Source organism: Gambusia affinis, linkage group LG21 (genome assembly GCF_019740435.1).
Source record: "Gambusia affinis linkage group LG21, SWU_Gaff_1.0, whole genome shotgun sequence".
Classification (NCBI taxonomy): domain Eukaryota; kingdom Metazoa; phylum Chordata; class Actinopteri; order Cyprinodontiformes; family Poeciliidae; genus Gambusia; species Gambusia affinis.
In genome coordinates, this window is record NC_057888.1 from 12983023 (window position 1) to 12999333 (window position 16311).

The 16311-nt window shown below is 37.3% G+C and overlaps 1 protein-coding gene across 1 annotated transcript in view; it reads left to right on the forward strand.

Annotated features, from left to right (window-relative positions):
* sema5a (sema domain, seven thrombospondin repeats (type 1 and type 1-like), transmembrane domain (TM) and short cytoplasmic domain, (semaphorin) 5A) overlaps positions 1–16311 on the forward strand; it is a 137403-nt gene that overhangs the window by 86236 nt on the left and 34856 nt on the right. The window contains exons 13-15 of the mRNA XM_044105531.1: positions 2124–2305; positions 3237–3380; positions 12020–12167. Coding sequence (XP_043961466.1) covers positions 2124–2305; positions 3237–3380; positions 12020–12167 — 474 coding nt within the window. The remainder of the gene's footprint in view (positions 1–2123; positions 2306–3236; positions 3381–12019; positions 12168–16311) is intronic.

Below are 16311 nucleotides of genomic sequence, written 5' to 3' on the forward strand. Positions count from 1 at the left end.
CAAAATGGAAAAACAGTGGTAACTTTGTACTTTAAAGACAGAGAATCTGATTAAAACTAATAACAAACAAATTAAATTTGACATTTTGCACATGTCTGAAACCAGAAGTTTTGCACTTTACCGGGATGGAGCTCACAGCACATGATTGTTAGCGTTCTACCAAAGACATCAACAGACCCAAGGACAGTAATTTTCACTGCTTGTCAATCTGGGAAGATTTAAAAGCACTACTTGAAGTCTGTCACTCACCAGAGAGAAAGACTATTCTCAAGCGGAAAACGTGATAAAGTTACCAGTTTTTCTAGAAATTGATGTTGTAGTCAGTTCATCTTGAGGTCATGCTGAACTGTAATGAGATGGCAAAAAAAGAACTACAACCCACACTTCACACACCTCCTCAGACAGTGTGTTTAAATCTAATTGCAGAACCAGGGGCTGGGTTTTAACAAGGTAAGAGTTTTTAGATCCAGGACTAAAATTTGCACCTTTCTCCTCAACAGAAACAGCTACGCAATTCTGGTAAACCAAAGTAATCCCTTGGCAGAAGCGATAAAAAGTCCCTCTAGTGTATTCTTGGGAAAAAAATGCCTGTAAGTGTCAATCATCTGAGTTGACACTTGAACACTAATTGACGAATACAGTATTGCTCCATTATTTCTAAAACGTAACACTGAGAACAAGAAATAGACGTATTATGCAGAGACTGAAGTCCTGACAAGAAAAATAAATATATATTTTTTTAAAATAACTCAACAAGATGTGAAAGGAAGAAAAAAAGCCGAACATTTCTTTAATCACTATTAATCACCCTAAGAGTCCATTAACAGTGTGCAAAGGTTTATATAACTGGCTCAGTGTGTATTCGGCTGCATACTTCTGCAAAGTGGTGGTCTAAAGTTAAAAGCCAGCCAAGGTTTTGCATACTGAGAAGTGTTATGTAGGCAGAGATAGGAGATGTGCTTCACCAACGAATTCACAAGTGCCATCTGGCATTATAGTCTTATATCTGTGGTGAAAAATGTTTTACTTTTAAAAGAAGGCAGTTTTGCTGTTAGCCCATCAAAGAGGTTTTAGTCCCAAATTAATATTTTGATTTAAGTAAAATTGACATCCCTCACAGCTTTTTGAATTCTTGCCATATCTCCTATTCTGCATGTGTGATGTTAAACTTCATAAAAATAAAATGGGCTTTTCTTTTGCCACTGGAATCTGTTGTAGATTTAAATTTGATATAATATTTAGACTGTTATTTCTCTTCCGACATATAAGCATTAAAGTAAATTATGATTATTGTCCTTGTAAACGCCATGCAGTGTGGATCAGTTATTGAATATTACATCTTGTACAACCTTAAGTAAATAATTCAGTAGACAATACACAAATACCAAAACACTCACACTCTCAGTCTGAATGATGCTGCAATATTGGCTTTATTGGCTGCATCGGTGTAGCTGTTTGCTTCCTTGGCTGCCCATTGTTGCAGATGTTGTGTGCCCGGTCCAAGCGTTTCTCATTTAGGCACACGGCAAAATTCAATTACCAATAAGAGCAGAGGCCAGGCTTCTGCCAAACAGATGATGATCGCGCTCTCTTCCGCTGGTTTGATGATGCTTTTGCGTTTTTAAATTATCCCGAAATGATGCACCAACCGGGCTCATAGCATCCTCAGTGCTGAATCTGTTGTTTGGCCCTTACAACCAGGTCATCATACTTGTAATTTTTGCTCTTCTAATATCTGATCCTTCCAGTTTGATTCTGTTTTGCTTCATGTATTCATTGACGAGGCCCCATTTTGTTTCCATGTATTGGTGTTTTATGAATGTGCATATACCGAGTCTCTCTTCTTCTGTTTTGGAATTCCATTAAACCATGCAGCAGATTCTGTCTTGCATTCTGGTTATAGCAGACAACTGCTCAATTTTTGACATTCAGCAGACGATGTAATGGATTTCTTTTTTTGTATCTATTTGAGGAAAATTGATTTTCGTTTCCACCCTTCTGTACCGATGATCTCCCAGAACAGAATATTCCTGAAAGCCACACTGATGCAATAACCCATTTCTAAGAAAAAAAAAACATGACATTCAAAGTGTTTTATTTTTGGTCCTGTTTGTCACTAACAGGTCCGTAATGTTACAGTCGATGGGGGCTTTGGTGCCTGGTCTGGCTGGTCCACCTGCACCCACAATGATGGAGGCAGCTCAGGGGCTTGTCTGTGTCGGACGAGAGCCTGCGATAATCCCACCCCTCAGTGTGGTGGCCAGAAGTGCTATGGGATCAGCGTTGAAGTCGCCAACTGTTCCCGGTATATTATTCTGATGCTGTTCTTCTTTATAATTTTTTGAATCATGTAAAAAATTAACAGATATACTCCCTATATCCTCACATCCAGTCATTAGAGATCAACACCCTGCAAATTATTTTTTGTGACATTTTCATTCTGTTACTTTGAGTTTACAAGTGTTGATTGAACATTGGAGCTTTTTCACACTTCCTCGTTAAAGGTTTAACACTCTCAGTTAAATACTGAGTTTAGAGAAACTGATGCTTTCCAACTTACCTCGTGCATGGAGAAAAATAACATTTGCAACTGCTTCCAGTGAAATGGCTCTGCATTTCCAGTTGTGATAATTTCATCAGCTTCTGAAGAATTAATACTCATTTGAACCCTCTTTAATGAATTTCTTTACCTACATTAAGAAGAGGTTGAGTCACAGTCACAGCTAAAATCATATAAAGCTGAAATTTCAGGTGTTCCACCAGACAGTGGCCTAAAAACAATCACTTAGTTCTTTAAGATTCTCATAGAAATAGTCTCTCTTTTTTGTCCTATTTAAAGGAGCTTTGTACCTGGAACTTGCAGAGGACTGAATTCTCTAATTGCTAGCACCTAGATTAAATATATAGTGCAACATTTCTAGAAAAGAACTGTAGACATTTTTTTCCCGAAGGACCTTTATTACTGCTTTGAGTTTTGTGTTTCTGTTTTATGTATGAAACATCATTGTGTATTTTATCTTGTTTTCTGGAAAAACATTGACATTTGTATGTGAGAGTGGCTGTATGACTATAGTTTTACTCACCACTGTGTTTGAGTCAGAAAGTTCAAGACATGTTCATCATTCTTCAAGTTAGTAGTACTGTACCAAGGCCGAATAAATGTGAGAAACTGATTTTTGATTTGTCTGTCTGGCGAATGGCGAATGAGACTGATGTCACTTTGTGTATCAACATAGAAATGGAGCGTGGACTCCCTGGACTTCCTGGTCCCCTTGCAGCACCAGTTGTGGCATCGGCTTCCAGGTGCGTCAACGCTCCTGCAGCAACCCAACACCTCGCCACGGTGGGAGAGTGTGTGTTGGCCAGAACCGTGAGGAAAGGTAAGAAGCCGAATCCTCCTCTTCTACAGTAATATGCAAAAGTTTTAAACAACCGCAGATACTGTTTGCCTCGATGAAAACTGACTTGTGGTCTTAAAGGGTGGTCTCCAGACTTTAGTTTCTTCATTTTTATGTCTAGAACAAGACATCATAGTTTGCAAGGATTTAATGTAAGAAAGGTGAGCAAGATGGGACAGAAGCTGAAGTGTCGTGTTTAAAAAAGAACTGCATAAAGCAATGGAGTTGTATCAGAAAATCTCCCCTGTGATAAAATAAAAAGAAAAGTCATCAAAAGCCTCACATGGGACGTCAGAAATGCAAAAATCCTTAATCTGATCCTCCACTGCACGAAGAATGCCACTGGCTCTTTAGGAAGTACTTGTTCAAATTAATGTTATAATGTGGCTTTACTCTAAATAAAAAAAAAATATATATATAATGTTAAAATTGTTTTGTATCAACCCTTTTATCTGTTACCCTCAAAATCCTTACATAAGTCAATGGGTCGTTCCATCAGCATTCTCATGATCATGACAGTTAAGGGGTTAATATTGAAATCTTGACTTATGCACAGCATTGTATTTTCATTGTGTACTGATTAAAGGGCATATATGTTGAACAAAAGTGGATGGAAAAGAAAAAAAATATTGAACAAACAGCAGCAGTCCCCAACTTTGGAACCAGTAATAAGGGAGCCTGTATTTGGTGGCAACTTTTCCCTTTTTCTTTGTCCTTTGTGCCCTTTATTTTGTTCAACTCTTTGACAGCGAATTAGAGAAGGTGCACGGTAGGACTTTGCTTGGGTAATTATCTGGTTTTCAGACAGAAACCGTTCCATGACTTAAAGTTTTGGTAGAAAATAGTCACCCTCTTCTTACAAGATGCTTGCATGGTTTCCAGGCACCTTTTCAAGTTACAAAAAAATGAAGCTGAAAGCAGGTGAAGAAGCACAAAGAGGCATGCACAAAGCAACACAGCTAGAAAAGGTCAAGGCCTTTCTTTTTCTTCTGGTTGTTCTGGCTGTCAAGAAGTTTTCCTCAGTTGGCTAAACTTAAGAAAGAACTCAGAAAAAGCTTTGAAAGCTTCTGCTATATTTGAACACAGATTATTCATATTTTACATAAATCTTAAAGCCAGTTAGATCAATAAAGATTTTTTTCCTTTATGTTGGTGGAATTAAAAAAAAATAAAATAAATCATTGTGGAGTTTCTTTATCACCCTGCTGTGAAAAAAAGCTGTAGACAGAAAAAGTGAAAATAACTACAGATCTGCTGGTACAGGCAATGGAAGAATATATAAACCGTTACCCGGTAACAGAAAGTGGTTTTCGCAAGATGGGTAATTAGAGATGGACTTTAAGATCTTTTAATTACCTTTTTTTTAACTTTATTTTTCTTTTTTTTCTTGTGCAACCTCACACATTTTGTTCTGGCCAACTGCAGCTCCAGAAGGAGCAGTCTTTGAGCAATACACTTCGCCTTCTGGAGCAGTGGGAAAAAAATATTACACAGAGTGAACGCAACGGCCCAGTTACTGAAAAAAAACAACAAAAAACCCCCCCCAAAAAACAGCTGACTGGCTCTAAAAACCGCCGCAGAAGAAAAGCTGATTTTACCATCCCATTTTTTCCTCTCAGTTTTAATCCCGTTTGTGCCATCTCCAATACTCAGGCTCAGTAGTCACTCTGTTTAGTTATTTGTAACAAGTCAGAGAGGTTTTAGGCTTGCTACTGGAAGGGGGTAACAGGGTCCTTTAAATTTGAAAATTAAAATCAGTTTGAAAACTGAAAGATCAGCTCTTGTGGTCTGTTAGTTTGTTCTTTCTTTTATTGATTTTTTAAAATTTATTTACCTCAAATTAATTGAAATCAGTGGTTAAATGATTTCTATGTTAAAACAGATAAGCCTTAAAGAGGCCTATAGGTATCCAGGTCTTTTCCAAAAGACATTAGGAGCATATTATTTTCAAGTTTGTTAGGAAGGCTCATAAATGGTACCAAACATGATAAATCAAATAAGCTACAATAATGGATGTCAGAAAAGAGTAAATACGTAAGCCCCATTAACACTGTGACTTACCTTGCAATGTATGTTGATGTATCTCAAAACTGGTTTTGTGTGGGTCTAAGCTTAAAGATTTGAAGTAAGTTTTAAAAATATGAATTCCAGCCATTTTTATTTTTATGTTTGTTGCTTTTTGTGTGCCCTCCTTTCTCTTGTTGACTGTATACAGGTTTATTGGGATGAAAGGAGGAAAATTCACAATGCTTTGCTGTGCTAAGAAGCCGTACATTGCATTTGCAGTAACGTTTCCATCAAAGTTCACTTCCCTGAACACTATTAGTAGCATCAAATGGTCAATTAGTATTAACAGCAGCAGATGAATTAGAAAAATAGTTTGGGCATCTGTCAGTTGGAGTTGATTTGAGCGTTCAGCATGCAGAGTGAGTGAATGTTCGCAAATGCAAACAGAGCTATAGTATACAGCATGGAATGCAATGATTGCTTTTTCACTGATTCTGTAGCAGTGGGACATGTATGCTCTACAAATGGCCTCTTAGAGTTGTGATATTCAGGCATGCTCTGATAGAATATCGGGGCAGAAGGCCACATTGGAGAAATATTTACCCAAGGCAGTGTATTTCTATGCCAATAATACACAGAGCAAATATTCAATATTATGCCACTGGTATTGGTTTATTTATTAAACTATCAGTATTAGTTTCTTTAGTTTCCCCTTCACCTAACCTTTAAAATTTGTAATTGTACTGCAAGGTAGCCCTGCTGCTTCTTTCTGCTTCCATCACAGGAAGAGATGTGACATCTTAATGAATAAGGCAGCATTCAGGTGATTTAAAAGTAACAACATCCATCTTCACTAGGTGCAGGCATATGGGTTTAAAAGGGCAACACGGGGATATGTAAATTAACTTGTGCTCACATTTATGCATCCGCTTGAAAAAAAAAACCCATTTGTTTTGCCTTTGTTACCATGTCTGAAGTCTTCCACCACCAGCTGTTGTTTGAAGTAAGCCATATATAAAATAGGAGAAGTTAAAAATCACCGGTTGGAATGCCATGAGAGTCTGGCTCCATGTCAGTCTTTTTTTTTTTTTTTTTTTTTGCTGAAAATAGTTGTGAAAAATCTGTTCTTTATATGCACCGGGTTCCCATCAGAGACATGCGATGGCTCACTTCACACTTTGTTCTTGCATTGTTGCCTCAAGTGCCTCATTCAGTTAAATGTCCATGCCATATGTCCATACATGGATAAATATACAAACAATGTCAATTTGCAAAAGGAAAATGCAGATGGGGGACAAATAAACCTCCTTTTTACAGCTCTATTTTATTGTCGTTGACCCAACAAGCATCCAATAAGTTCAGTCTTGATTGTTTGCAGCAGCCAAATCCTTTAAAGTTAAAGCAAATGCTATGAAACTGAGCCCACACAGCAGCGCTGCGGGCTTAAATCTGGATGGTTAATGCCTCCATTTATGAACCTACTGCTGGCTTTTCCCTCAGCACACTGACAGCGTCCATACTGCTTACTCAGCCTGTACCGGGTAATTAGCCTCGTTTTACTCTGATCAGCCCTGTGTGTTTTAGAGGAGAAGAAAACGGATAACACAAGATGGAGCAAAGCCACTCAATTGTGTGATTAATGAGTGTGTGAGGATAATTTTGAAGCGCGAGATAATCTCCACTACATTGATTGCTGATGTTTTTGAATTTTATTATTGCGTTGCATTCCTGTAGGGGCATTTTGTCCACATAAAAGCCTTTTAGCATTCGCGTGAATCTGACTGCGTACTGGACAGCCTTTCATTACCTTGTCCTCACTTTGCCACACTCTTACTCCCAAACATTTCAACTCATTGGCACAGCAACGATTGGTAAAAGTGGAAAGCAGCAAGGATATCCAGAGAGTAAAGAACGTGGTCTTTGAGCAGCTGTGAATAATGGTGACGTTTTGGGAATACTGCAGCTGAAATGTACAGTTTAATTGAGTCTGAGGAGGAAATGGTATGAATTTAAAGCTTGTTTCTAGCACAAGAAGGCTCTGTTTTTTGTCAAAAAAAAGGGAGTCATCTGCCAAAACATGAAGAAAAAAATATATAAAAGCAGATTTGTAGCCGATGTAAAAGCTGCAAAATGGTTCTAACAAGCCTCGCAATTTTCTGTAGTTAATTTATAATGAGAATTAAGCAATTCCAGTATTTTAGACATTGCTGTAATACTGCCTTGTAAAATATTGTAATTAGAGATGATACATGTGTCTCCTGGGCTTTTATTAGCCTACGTCAATGAATTATGCAAATATTCATTAGGATTTGAGATATAATTTTCCTTTGCTGTACTTCTTGAACAACATTGTGACAGGCGAATGCAAAAGACTGTGTTCTTGGTGGTTTGATTCACCCACATTTTCAGGCATAGACAGCGAAGTGTTTCCTTCAGTCTAGATCAGAGATGTCTAGATCACTCATCTGAACATGCATTTTTAAGGTCCTTTTTTTCTGGGTTCTCTAGTCGATTGGCAAGGATTGAAGTGTGGAAAAAACCTCATTGTATTACACTTCTAAATTTAGCAGTTTATTTCATATGAAGACCATTTCCAAGTAAAAGCAGAAAAATTCATCCATTCTGTTCATCTTATCTGATGTTGGGTAGAGCAGGTAGCAAGCTCAGCAAGAATACTCTGACATCCCTCTCCTCAGCAATGTCTCTCTGCTTAGGAGATGCTTGTAAAGCAAAAGCAAGAGTTGTGTCTGTATTGTCAATATAAAGACAAGCAGGTTGAGCTCTTATTGTTCTTGTTCCACATCTCAAGATGTTGTAATAAAAAAAAGGATCTCTGATTTGGACATCTCAGGGTCTAATCCTTGCAGACGTTATAAATCTGCTTCAGTCTTCAAGCAATAACTTTAAACTTTCACTGAAAAAGTTCACAACCCAGTGTAAGGCAGACATTAAATTCCTTTTGCTTTACCTTGCAACGGTGAAAAAAATAAAATAAAACATTTTTATCTAACAACTGAATGACTTGAAAACGTAATTGAACGTTGAAAGGGGACAACTATGACATATTTGACGTTTAAATGTATTTAAAACAAATTTGGAGTTGCTCAAATCGGCTCACCAAGCCTGACTTTGAACATCTTCGGACAGGACTAGTTAAGTATAAAAAGGTCTAATTTTCACCTGATTTTTTAAGTTTAAATTAAGACAAGAATTGGTCAACCTTAAATATGCAGCAGAAAAACATGTGTATGTCCTGTGTTTGCCTGAATGGTTGTCAATGGTGAAAAGGTGGACACCAAACCTATTTACTGATATTTGCATCTAGCAAAGGAGTCCTAATGGCAGACATGGAACTCACATTATATTAGCTATGATAACCAGCCAAGAAAAAAAACAGACATTTTACAGCAAAAGTGTTCTTTTGCTATTTGGGTCCAAGTGGTGCTTTCCTAACAACTCTGAATACTTTTGTGTTACGTTTGTTTCTTTGACACGCTTGGTAAAAGTCTGTGCTTTTTTGTGTGTGGAGATAAGTTGCACTGTTTCCACAGACTGCCATTTATGCTAAAGTAGGAGGGAAAACATAAACATCTGAGGTCATACAAAAACTGAAAGGGCAATTTGAATTCATACAATCTCTGTGTTGCATGTTAATTGAAAGTTTGAAATTTTAGCCAATATTTGACTTCTAGATTTTCTTTCAGCAGGAACAGAATTCTTAGATTTTTGTAAGTACTTTTACGTTGTACTTTTTAAAAATTAACATATCAGATTGACAAATACTGTACAGAACAAATTCCTATAATAAAGGAATGGAGAGAGATACTTGCTTAACGGTCCTACTAAATATAAATTAAATAAAATACAGTTTGTATTTGTTACAATGCACATAAACCTCTTAGAGGTTATGTCAACATGTTTCTAGAAAACTAGAGCATTCACCATGACATGTACGGTGTTTTGGATCTCAACCCAACTGCTCTAAGAGAACTATCAGACATGATTATTGTTTCATGATGTAAATTTTAAGCACTTTATCTCTGGGTTTAGTTTGCTTATGCAGCTGTCCCTGACTTCATCCCTATCTACAGCTTTAATTAATGTTTTAAGCGCCTTTCAGATAGTGATGTAATGCTATTTGCTTCACCAAAAGCCGTAGGCAGCAATTTTCAGCAACAAACTCCTGATATATCATTGTTCATGATGACACACAAATGTGCTTGCCGCACAAAAGATTATTAGAAGCTTCTTTTAAACTCAGACATCAAAAGAGTCTTAGCCCTAACCCTAAAAAAATTACTCTTTTTTTTTTTCTGAACTTTGGTGAGTTGACCCTCTAAACGGTCACAATGAATAATTTTGTTCAATAAGATTAATAAGATTGTTGTACTAATTAGAGTATCAATTTTCTATGAAAACCTTGGTGTCATTTTTAAAATGTCTTTTTGAGCCCCTAACACCATCACATCATCCAGTCAACAAAAGCATACATGTGTCTTTTGCCCTGGGATTTAGCACACATTTTCCACAGTTTATTTTGTTCATTTTCAGTTTGATAAGTACAGTTCCTTGCATTTGCATTTTGATTAGTTTTGTTCTTGTTGTTTAAGTAGATTTCCAAAGCACGCACAAGAAACACTTGTATTTCTCTAACTCCTTTGGCTTCTTCTTTAATAAATACATAATTTTGTATTTTGTTAATCGTGTCCAAGTGAGTCTCAATTCACCCGGGGCTACTCAAAGGAAATGGTGCAAAACTGGCGTGTTCCTTCAACAGTGTAATGTCAGATCACCCAGATAGAAAGTGTTTCTGGATCACTGCTTCTGCTTCTCTTTGTTGTGCATTTGCTCTGTCTCTTCAAACCCCCAGTTGGTCGTGTCAGATGGATGTTCAAGCTGAGATAGTTTCTTCCTGCTAAAGCTTGTTCAACTGTTCAAGATGTTGAAATGGAAATTGCCAGATAATACAGATATCTAGGTATTGTGACTGATGAGAATGTATCTTTTGAAACTCGTATTGAAAAATTGGTCCCTAAGCTGAAACTTAAATTGTGGTTCTGCTTTAGAAACAGAAAATGTTTCTCAAACTAAGACTGAAGGCACCTGTTTACTTCAACCATTCTTCCTCTGATGGATTACTCCACATTCCAGTATTTGAAAAAAATGGAAATTATATTACTGTGCTTTCCATTTAATAACAAATTGTAAATATGGAGTATAATCTCAATTAGCTTTGTCTTGTTAAATAAGAGATGCATAGATTTGTTTCTTCACTTTTATTTCACCTGAAAGCTGTTGTCTTTGCAAGCCTTAGTTTTCCATCACAGGAGAAAAGCATAGACAAATACTGAATTATGTGGAGTGGGAAGCAGAAAGCATTTGTGCTTACAGGACCCAAATGGCTATCAACAGTTATTAAAGGCATTATTTACTGCTACTTACCTGTGCAGTGGTCTGAAAGAGAAGAATGCAGCAGATGCTTCCTTACTCATCTCTGCTGTGATTTGTAAGTAAAGTATGAATGCAAAAAAACAAACAAACTATTTTTATTGTCTGAATTGAAGACTAGCACATAATCTCTTAATTCCAATTCCTGCATTTAAAACAAAGGTATAAGCATTATGCTGATGTTTAAAGTGAGGGAAATAAAACAGGAGCTAGTTCATTTGACTTGTCTGGTTGCACTGTATTGACTTTGCTTAATAGAGACTGCAGATTGAACTGACTGAATGTGGTCGATTGCAGAAATATTGATAAAGTCATTTGGCAATCCAGTTGGAAATAAAAGTGACAAGGTGACAGATAAGATGGAACAATTTCTAAACAGTACAAGAATGTCACAAGTGGCTTGGCATCAGCTTCAGACCATCTTGTCAGTTCAAAATGGCTGTTTCACTTAAATTTGCATTAGCATGACATTCAAAATGAGATCAACAAAAAAAAATATATGGAGCAGTCTAAAATGGGCTGAATTGTCTCACTGCTACTATAGATTCTTTAAAGTACAGTTTTGTATTCCATGAAAGCATTTTGTTCTCGATTTTCCCAAAATTGCTGTTCCTCTTTGTCAACCCATTATTATGCATCGTCTCATCTTGTGAGCTTGTCGTTTAGAGAGTAGATCAAAAGCAGTGGCTGTTTTTGACCAAATTTACCAGTGGACTCAGTGTTTTTTAACGTGACCACAAAACAAAACAAAAAAAAAGAAACATCAAAAGAAAGGTATGATTTCATTTATTCAAAGAGCCTCAGAGCCAAATAACCACACATTGACACGTCTTGATGCTCAATTATATTTCTGTAGATGTCCCACTATCTAAATCTTAAAACCTAAAAAAAGAGGTAATCCATTGTTGCACCAGGCTACAAACAGGCATAGACATTTCCAGGTCTTTCAAACTACTTTAGTGTGGGTTTTGTATTTCATATTTCTGATTGCTCTTGATTTTGTGCTTTCAAAGGCTGTTGATTGTGGATTTAAGTTATGGCTATGCTTTTTTTTTTCTGTAGGTTCATGGATGATTTCACCGTGTCAAACCTTGATCTTGTGCTCAGTGTGATAGCCAGAAGAACTAAAGTCATCCCTTTGTGTTATTTGCCATCCTCCCCTCAAGGTATTGTAACGAACACCTGCCCTGCCCTCCCCATGTGTATTGGTCGGCCTGGTCGGCTTGGGAACGTTGCAATGTGCCCTGTGGCGGAGGCATCCAATCCCGACGCAGAACCTGTGAGAATGGCAACGACTGTCCAGGGTGTGGTCAGGTACGTCAAGCAAAATAATATTACCCATGCAATGCTCTGCTATTTGCTTTCCTCTCTGGCTGCTCACTGTTAAGGAACTTGGTCCTAGCCCATTTGATCCGATGAACACCCAGAAGTAATGAAACTGGAACATTGAACATGACCAAATCCCCCGGCTCTATTTATACAGCGGTGGCAAGCCATCAGATTTATTACCAAGACCTATTTAATGTTTCATGCACACACACAAACACCCGCACACACAGTAATCACTATGCATATGAATAGGCTTATTTTCTGTCACAAAGCTTCCTCCAAAGCTCAGATGATGCAAGGCAGGGTTGAAATACAAGTCTTGATGAAAGAATGATGTGACACTTGTGTTATTTCTGGTTTCTATTTTCCATACACACATTCTGTGTTCCACAGTTGTGGTAAAAATGAGAGAGAATGAACATGATAGCTTCTCACATCCCACTTGAAAGTGGATTAAAGAATATGGGTCACGGCCTTGTGAATATACGGGACGTGTATTTTTGTCTGTAGATTTTCTTTAAAAAGTGGTTGAGAGTTTGAATTGCTTACTGGTTAAAACACAAAACACATCATTTGAGCTGTGAAATGTAGGTTGTAATTTTGTGCACTTAATATGTGGATTGAATGCAGGCTTTCATGTTCTTGAGCTGAATTTACAGTTACATAAAATTCATCCTCTTTAAAGATTTGTTCTGTCTTACTTCTTAATATTTACAATATTCAAACTAATTTGAATATCAGATATGTAAAGCAAATGCAAAAAAACAACATTTTCAAATGATGAATTTATTTATCCGAGAGATAAACGTACATGCAGTACTTCTTGTGTTTCTCTTGTTTTTTTTTGTTGTTTTTGTGTTGTTTTTTTGTGACCTTCTGGACAAGTCTTTAGTTTGTTCTTGGAGTTACTCCAAGTCAGCTTTGAAAGACAGTTTACTTGTAGAATAATTCACAACTGTTAAATAATTTCTCCGTTCATGGATAATGCCTGTAAGTGTGGGTCACTGGAGTTCCAGAGAGCATTATGCTTCTGTCAATGTCGCTATCTACTTTCTCCCTCATTTCCATGTTTACACATTTACATATTGGCTATTGTTTTATAGTCTGTCTACTTGCGCCTTTCACATCCAGTCTGAATCATCCTGACATACCTCTCCATTCCTTCAGCAACCTTGGCTCATAAACACAAATCCAATGTTGGCAAAGAGGAAATCCCATCGCCTACTTGTTTTTCCGAAGGGGAACCCCCATCTTTGCCTGTTGCCATTTCGCTTTATATTTGATGTAAAGAAAGCAGTTTATGTCAGAGACAGATTAGGTCAGTGTTAAGTAATGCAGAAGTGAAGGTCAAACACTGCAATAACTTTTTTTAACCATATAAAAAAGTAGCTCTGCATTTGCTTCCTTTTCTCTCTTAGATGGTTGCTTTTTTTGTCCCCCTCTACCTTTGCTTTGTTTTCTCATCGGCTACCTGTCATCTTCCATTGTGATATGTGCTTAATTAGGCCGCTCTGAGCCAGTGGAGTTGTAATTGCACACAGACTTCACAAACACTCTTTTGTCTGTGGGAGCTTAGGACAGCTTTGTAAACTCCTAGTATAGCTGCGTATTCACTTTGATCAAACATGCATTTTCTAGCTTTCATTTAAAACTCTGATAATAAGCCAAATGGCAGCAGATGCTAATGCAGAGCAATTACCTCTGTCTACTTTAAGACACCCAGCTTACCTGCTCAATACTGCCAAATTATCTAAATGGACTATAATATATTTTATTAGCACATTTAAACATCCTAGGAATTATGAGAGCAATAGCAATATACTGCTCTAAAGTTACAAAGTTACTTTTTACCTGCCATCTGTCTGATCATTTTCTGTTGGTCACATTTATACTCCTTGAAGATCTTCGCATACTGCGTTATCTGTTTTATAGAGATTATATGTCATGGACCAAGAAATTTAGTACATTATCCCGAGGTGCAAAGACAATATGTAGGTCTCAGATTTGATTAGGTCATTTTAACACATGGATGTGTTTTAGTCTGAGCCAGGCGTGTCCAAGTTCCCCTGCAACGTTTAGATTCATCCCTTCTCTAACACACTGGATCATCGATAGGCTTCTGCAGAGCTGAGTTGCTGCTGGAGAGGGAATTCAGTCTTTTGATTCAGGTGTGTTGGAGCAGGGATGCTCCTCAAAGTTGTAAGACAGAGACAACGTCTTTGGCTGTGCAGCGTTTTTTTTTTATCTACCGCACATAATGTTTTGCTTGTCGGACATACAGGCTCAATTTTAGTTTAATCTGAGCAGAGTATCTTCTTCCTTATTCCTTTGTTGTTGCTTGTGGAAAACTGCAAATGGGACTGATTTAACAATAGCTTTTTCCCTTGGCACTCTTAACATAGACGAGATTTGTGCTGAGTAAGACTAATAAGTGTCTGTGAACCTTTGCAGCTCCTTCATAGACACCATGACCTGTTTGCTTTATTCCTCGGCCTTAATGAGGCTGTTTGTTTCTGAACAAGCATCGGAGGCCTCACAGAACAGCTGCTTAAACTGAGATTAAATTACACAAAGGTGGACTATCTTTGCTTTTACAGAGCATCTGAGGAGAACTGATTACACTAAATTTTATTCATGGGTATCAGAGTAAACAGCCATTCATAGTTATTTCTATGCCACAAACTTATTGTAGTTTTCGTCTTAATTGCATGTTTTTAAATCGGGCATCCTGGCGAGATTTTAGAACCAAATTGGTCTTTGACTTTGACAACGCTGCGGGACATGCATTTGCGTATTCATGTTTACTGATATTGATACCATCACATCCACCTGTGGTTAACTCCAGGTGGCTGCCAGATGCTGATGGACAGAGATAAAGCAACATCTGCTCTTTGCTTTTCAAGTTGTCAGAGAGAGAATTCACAAGACCTACAAACTTTTGGAAGTTTTTGGAAAGTGACGCCAGTCTGTTGCAAATCCCCGCGCCCCCAGTTTTTCTGCTCATACGTTCTCCTCAGGGAACTCACATCACAGCAAGACAGACTAGCTGAAGTGAATCTTCGCTTTAAGCAGAGGTGACAGTATTCGCAATTCAACAACCTCACTGTCTTGAATACATAACGCTATAGCATGCCTAATTAAAGAGACAACGAATTGTGTTATTTCTCATTTTATTTTTCTATAACATTCTGGATTTTGTGCGTCAGTCTCAGCTGCAGTTTCTCAGTAACATAGATTTTGTTTTCAGAACAATTGAGACCACATGAATTTACCTTAATTTGTTTCAGCCCAGGTCCCTGCAGTTGTGACACATTGCTCTGTTTCTACACAGATCTAAATCCCCAGTGAGGGTGGGAAAAAAATCTGTGCATTGACTGAAACAAAATCTTTTTCTCAAGATTTTCCATATTAATCTCCCTCTATTTTGCCGTCAACTCTGACCAGCCACTTGTGTCTTTTGAAGAAAGCATCCCCACAACATGACACTGCCTCTCCCATGCTTCATAAAGGGTTATTCAGGATGAGGTCGAGTTAGGAAAACATTATTTAGACACAACTGATTAAATCATTGCAGTTTAATACAATGTCATTCCATATTCATATCAGCATGCAGTCTTATTCAGATTTATTATATTATTAAATTATTATATATTATTAAAATTTAATCTGTTGCTGATGAACTCAAGACTATTGTCTTGTGAGCTAGGTGTATCATTACAGCCCTTATTTGAAAATAACCTAATAACATGTTAAAAACATCTGCTTATGGACTAATACTAAGGGACATATGGGAAAAGTATACAAAAGACGGCAATTTCTACTGTATAAGGAATATGGAGGGATAAAATAAATGTTCCAGAGAAAGATAGTGAAGTTCTTAACTGTAGTTCAAGAGAAATGGCTGTCGTCAAGGAGCTGAAGTGAGGAAACCCTTAAATACTCCTTAATGGGGTTAAATTGCCTGGGTTCAATGTGTTAGGGCTAAATATATCTTAGTAATTTGATGCTCAGTGGGGTCACATTCTTCAGGCAGCCACAGGTATAAATGTTTGAACATTTCGCCTCAAATAACAAAATGATCAGTGGTGTTTTTATTAGCCTTTTTCTTATTGCATTTACATATGGAAGC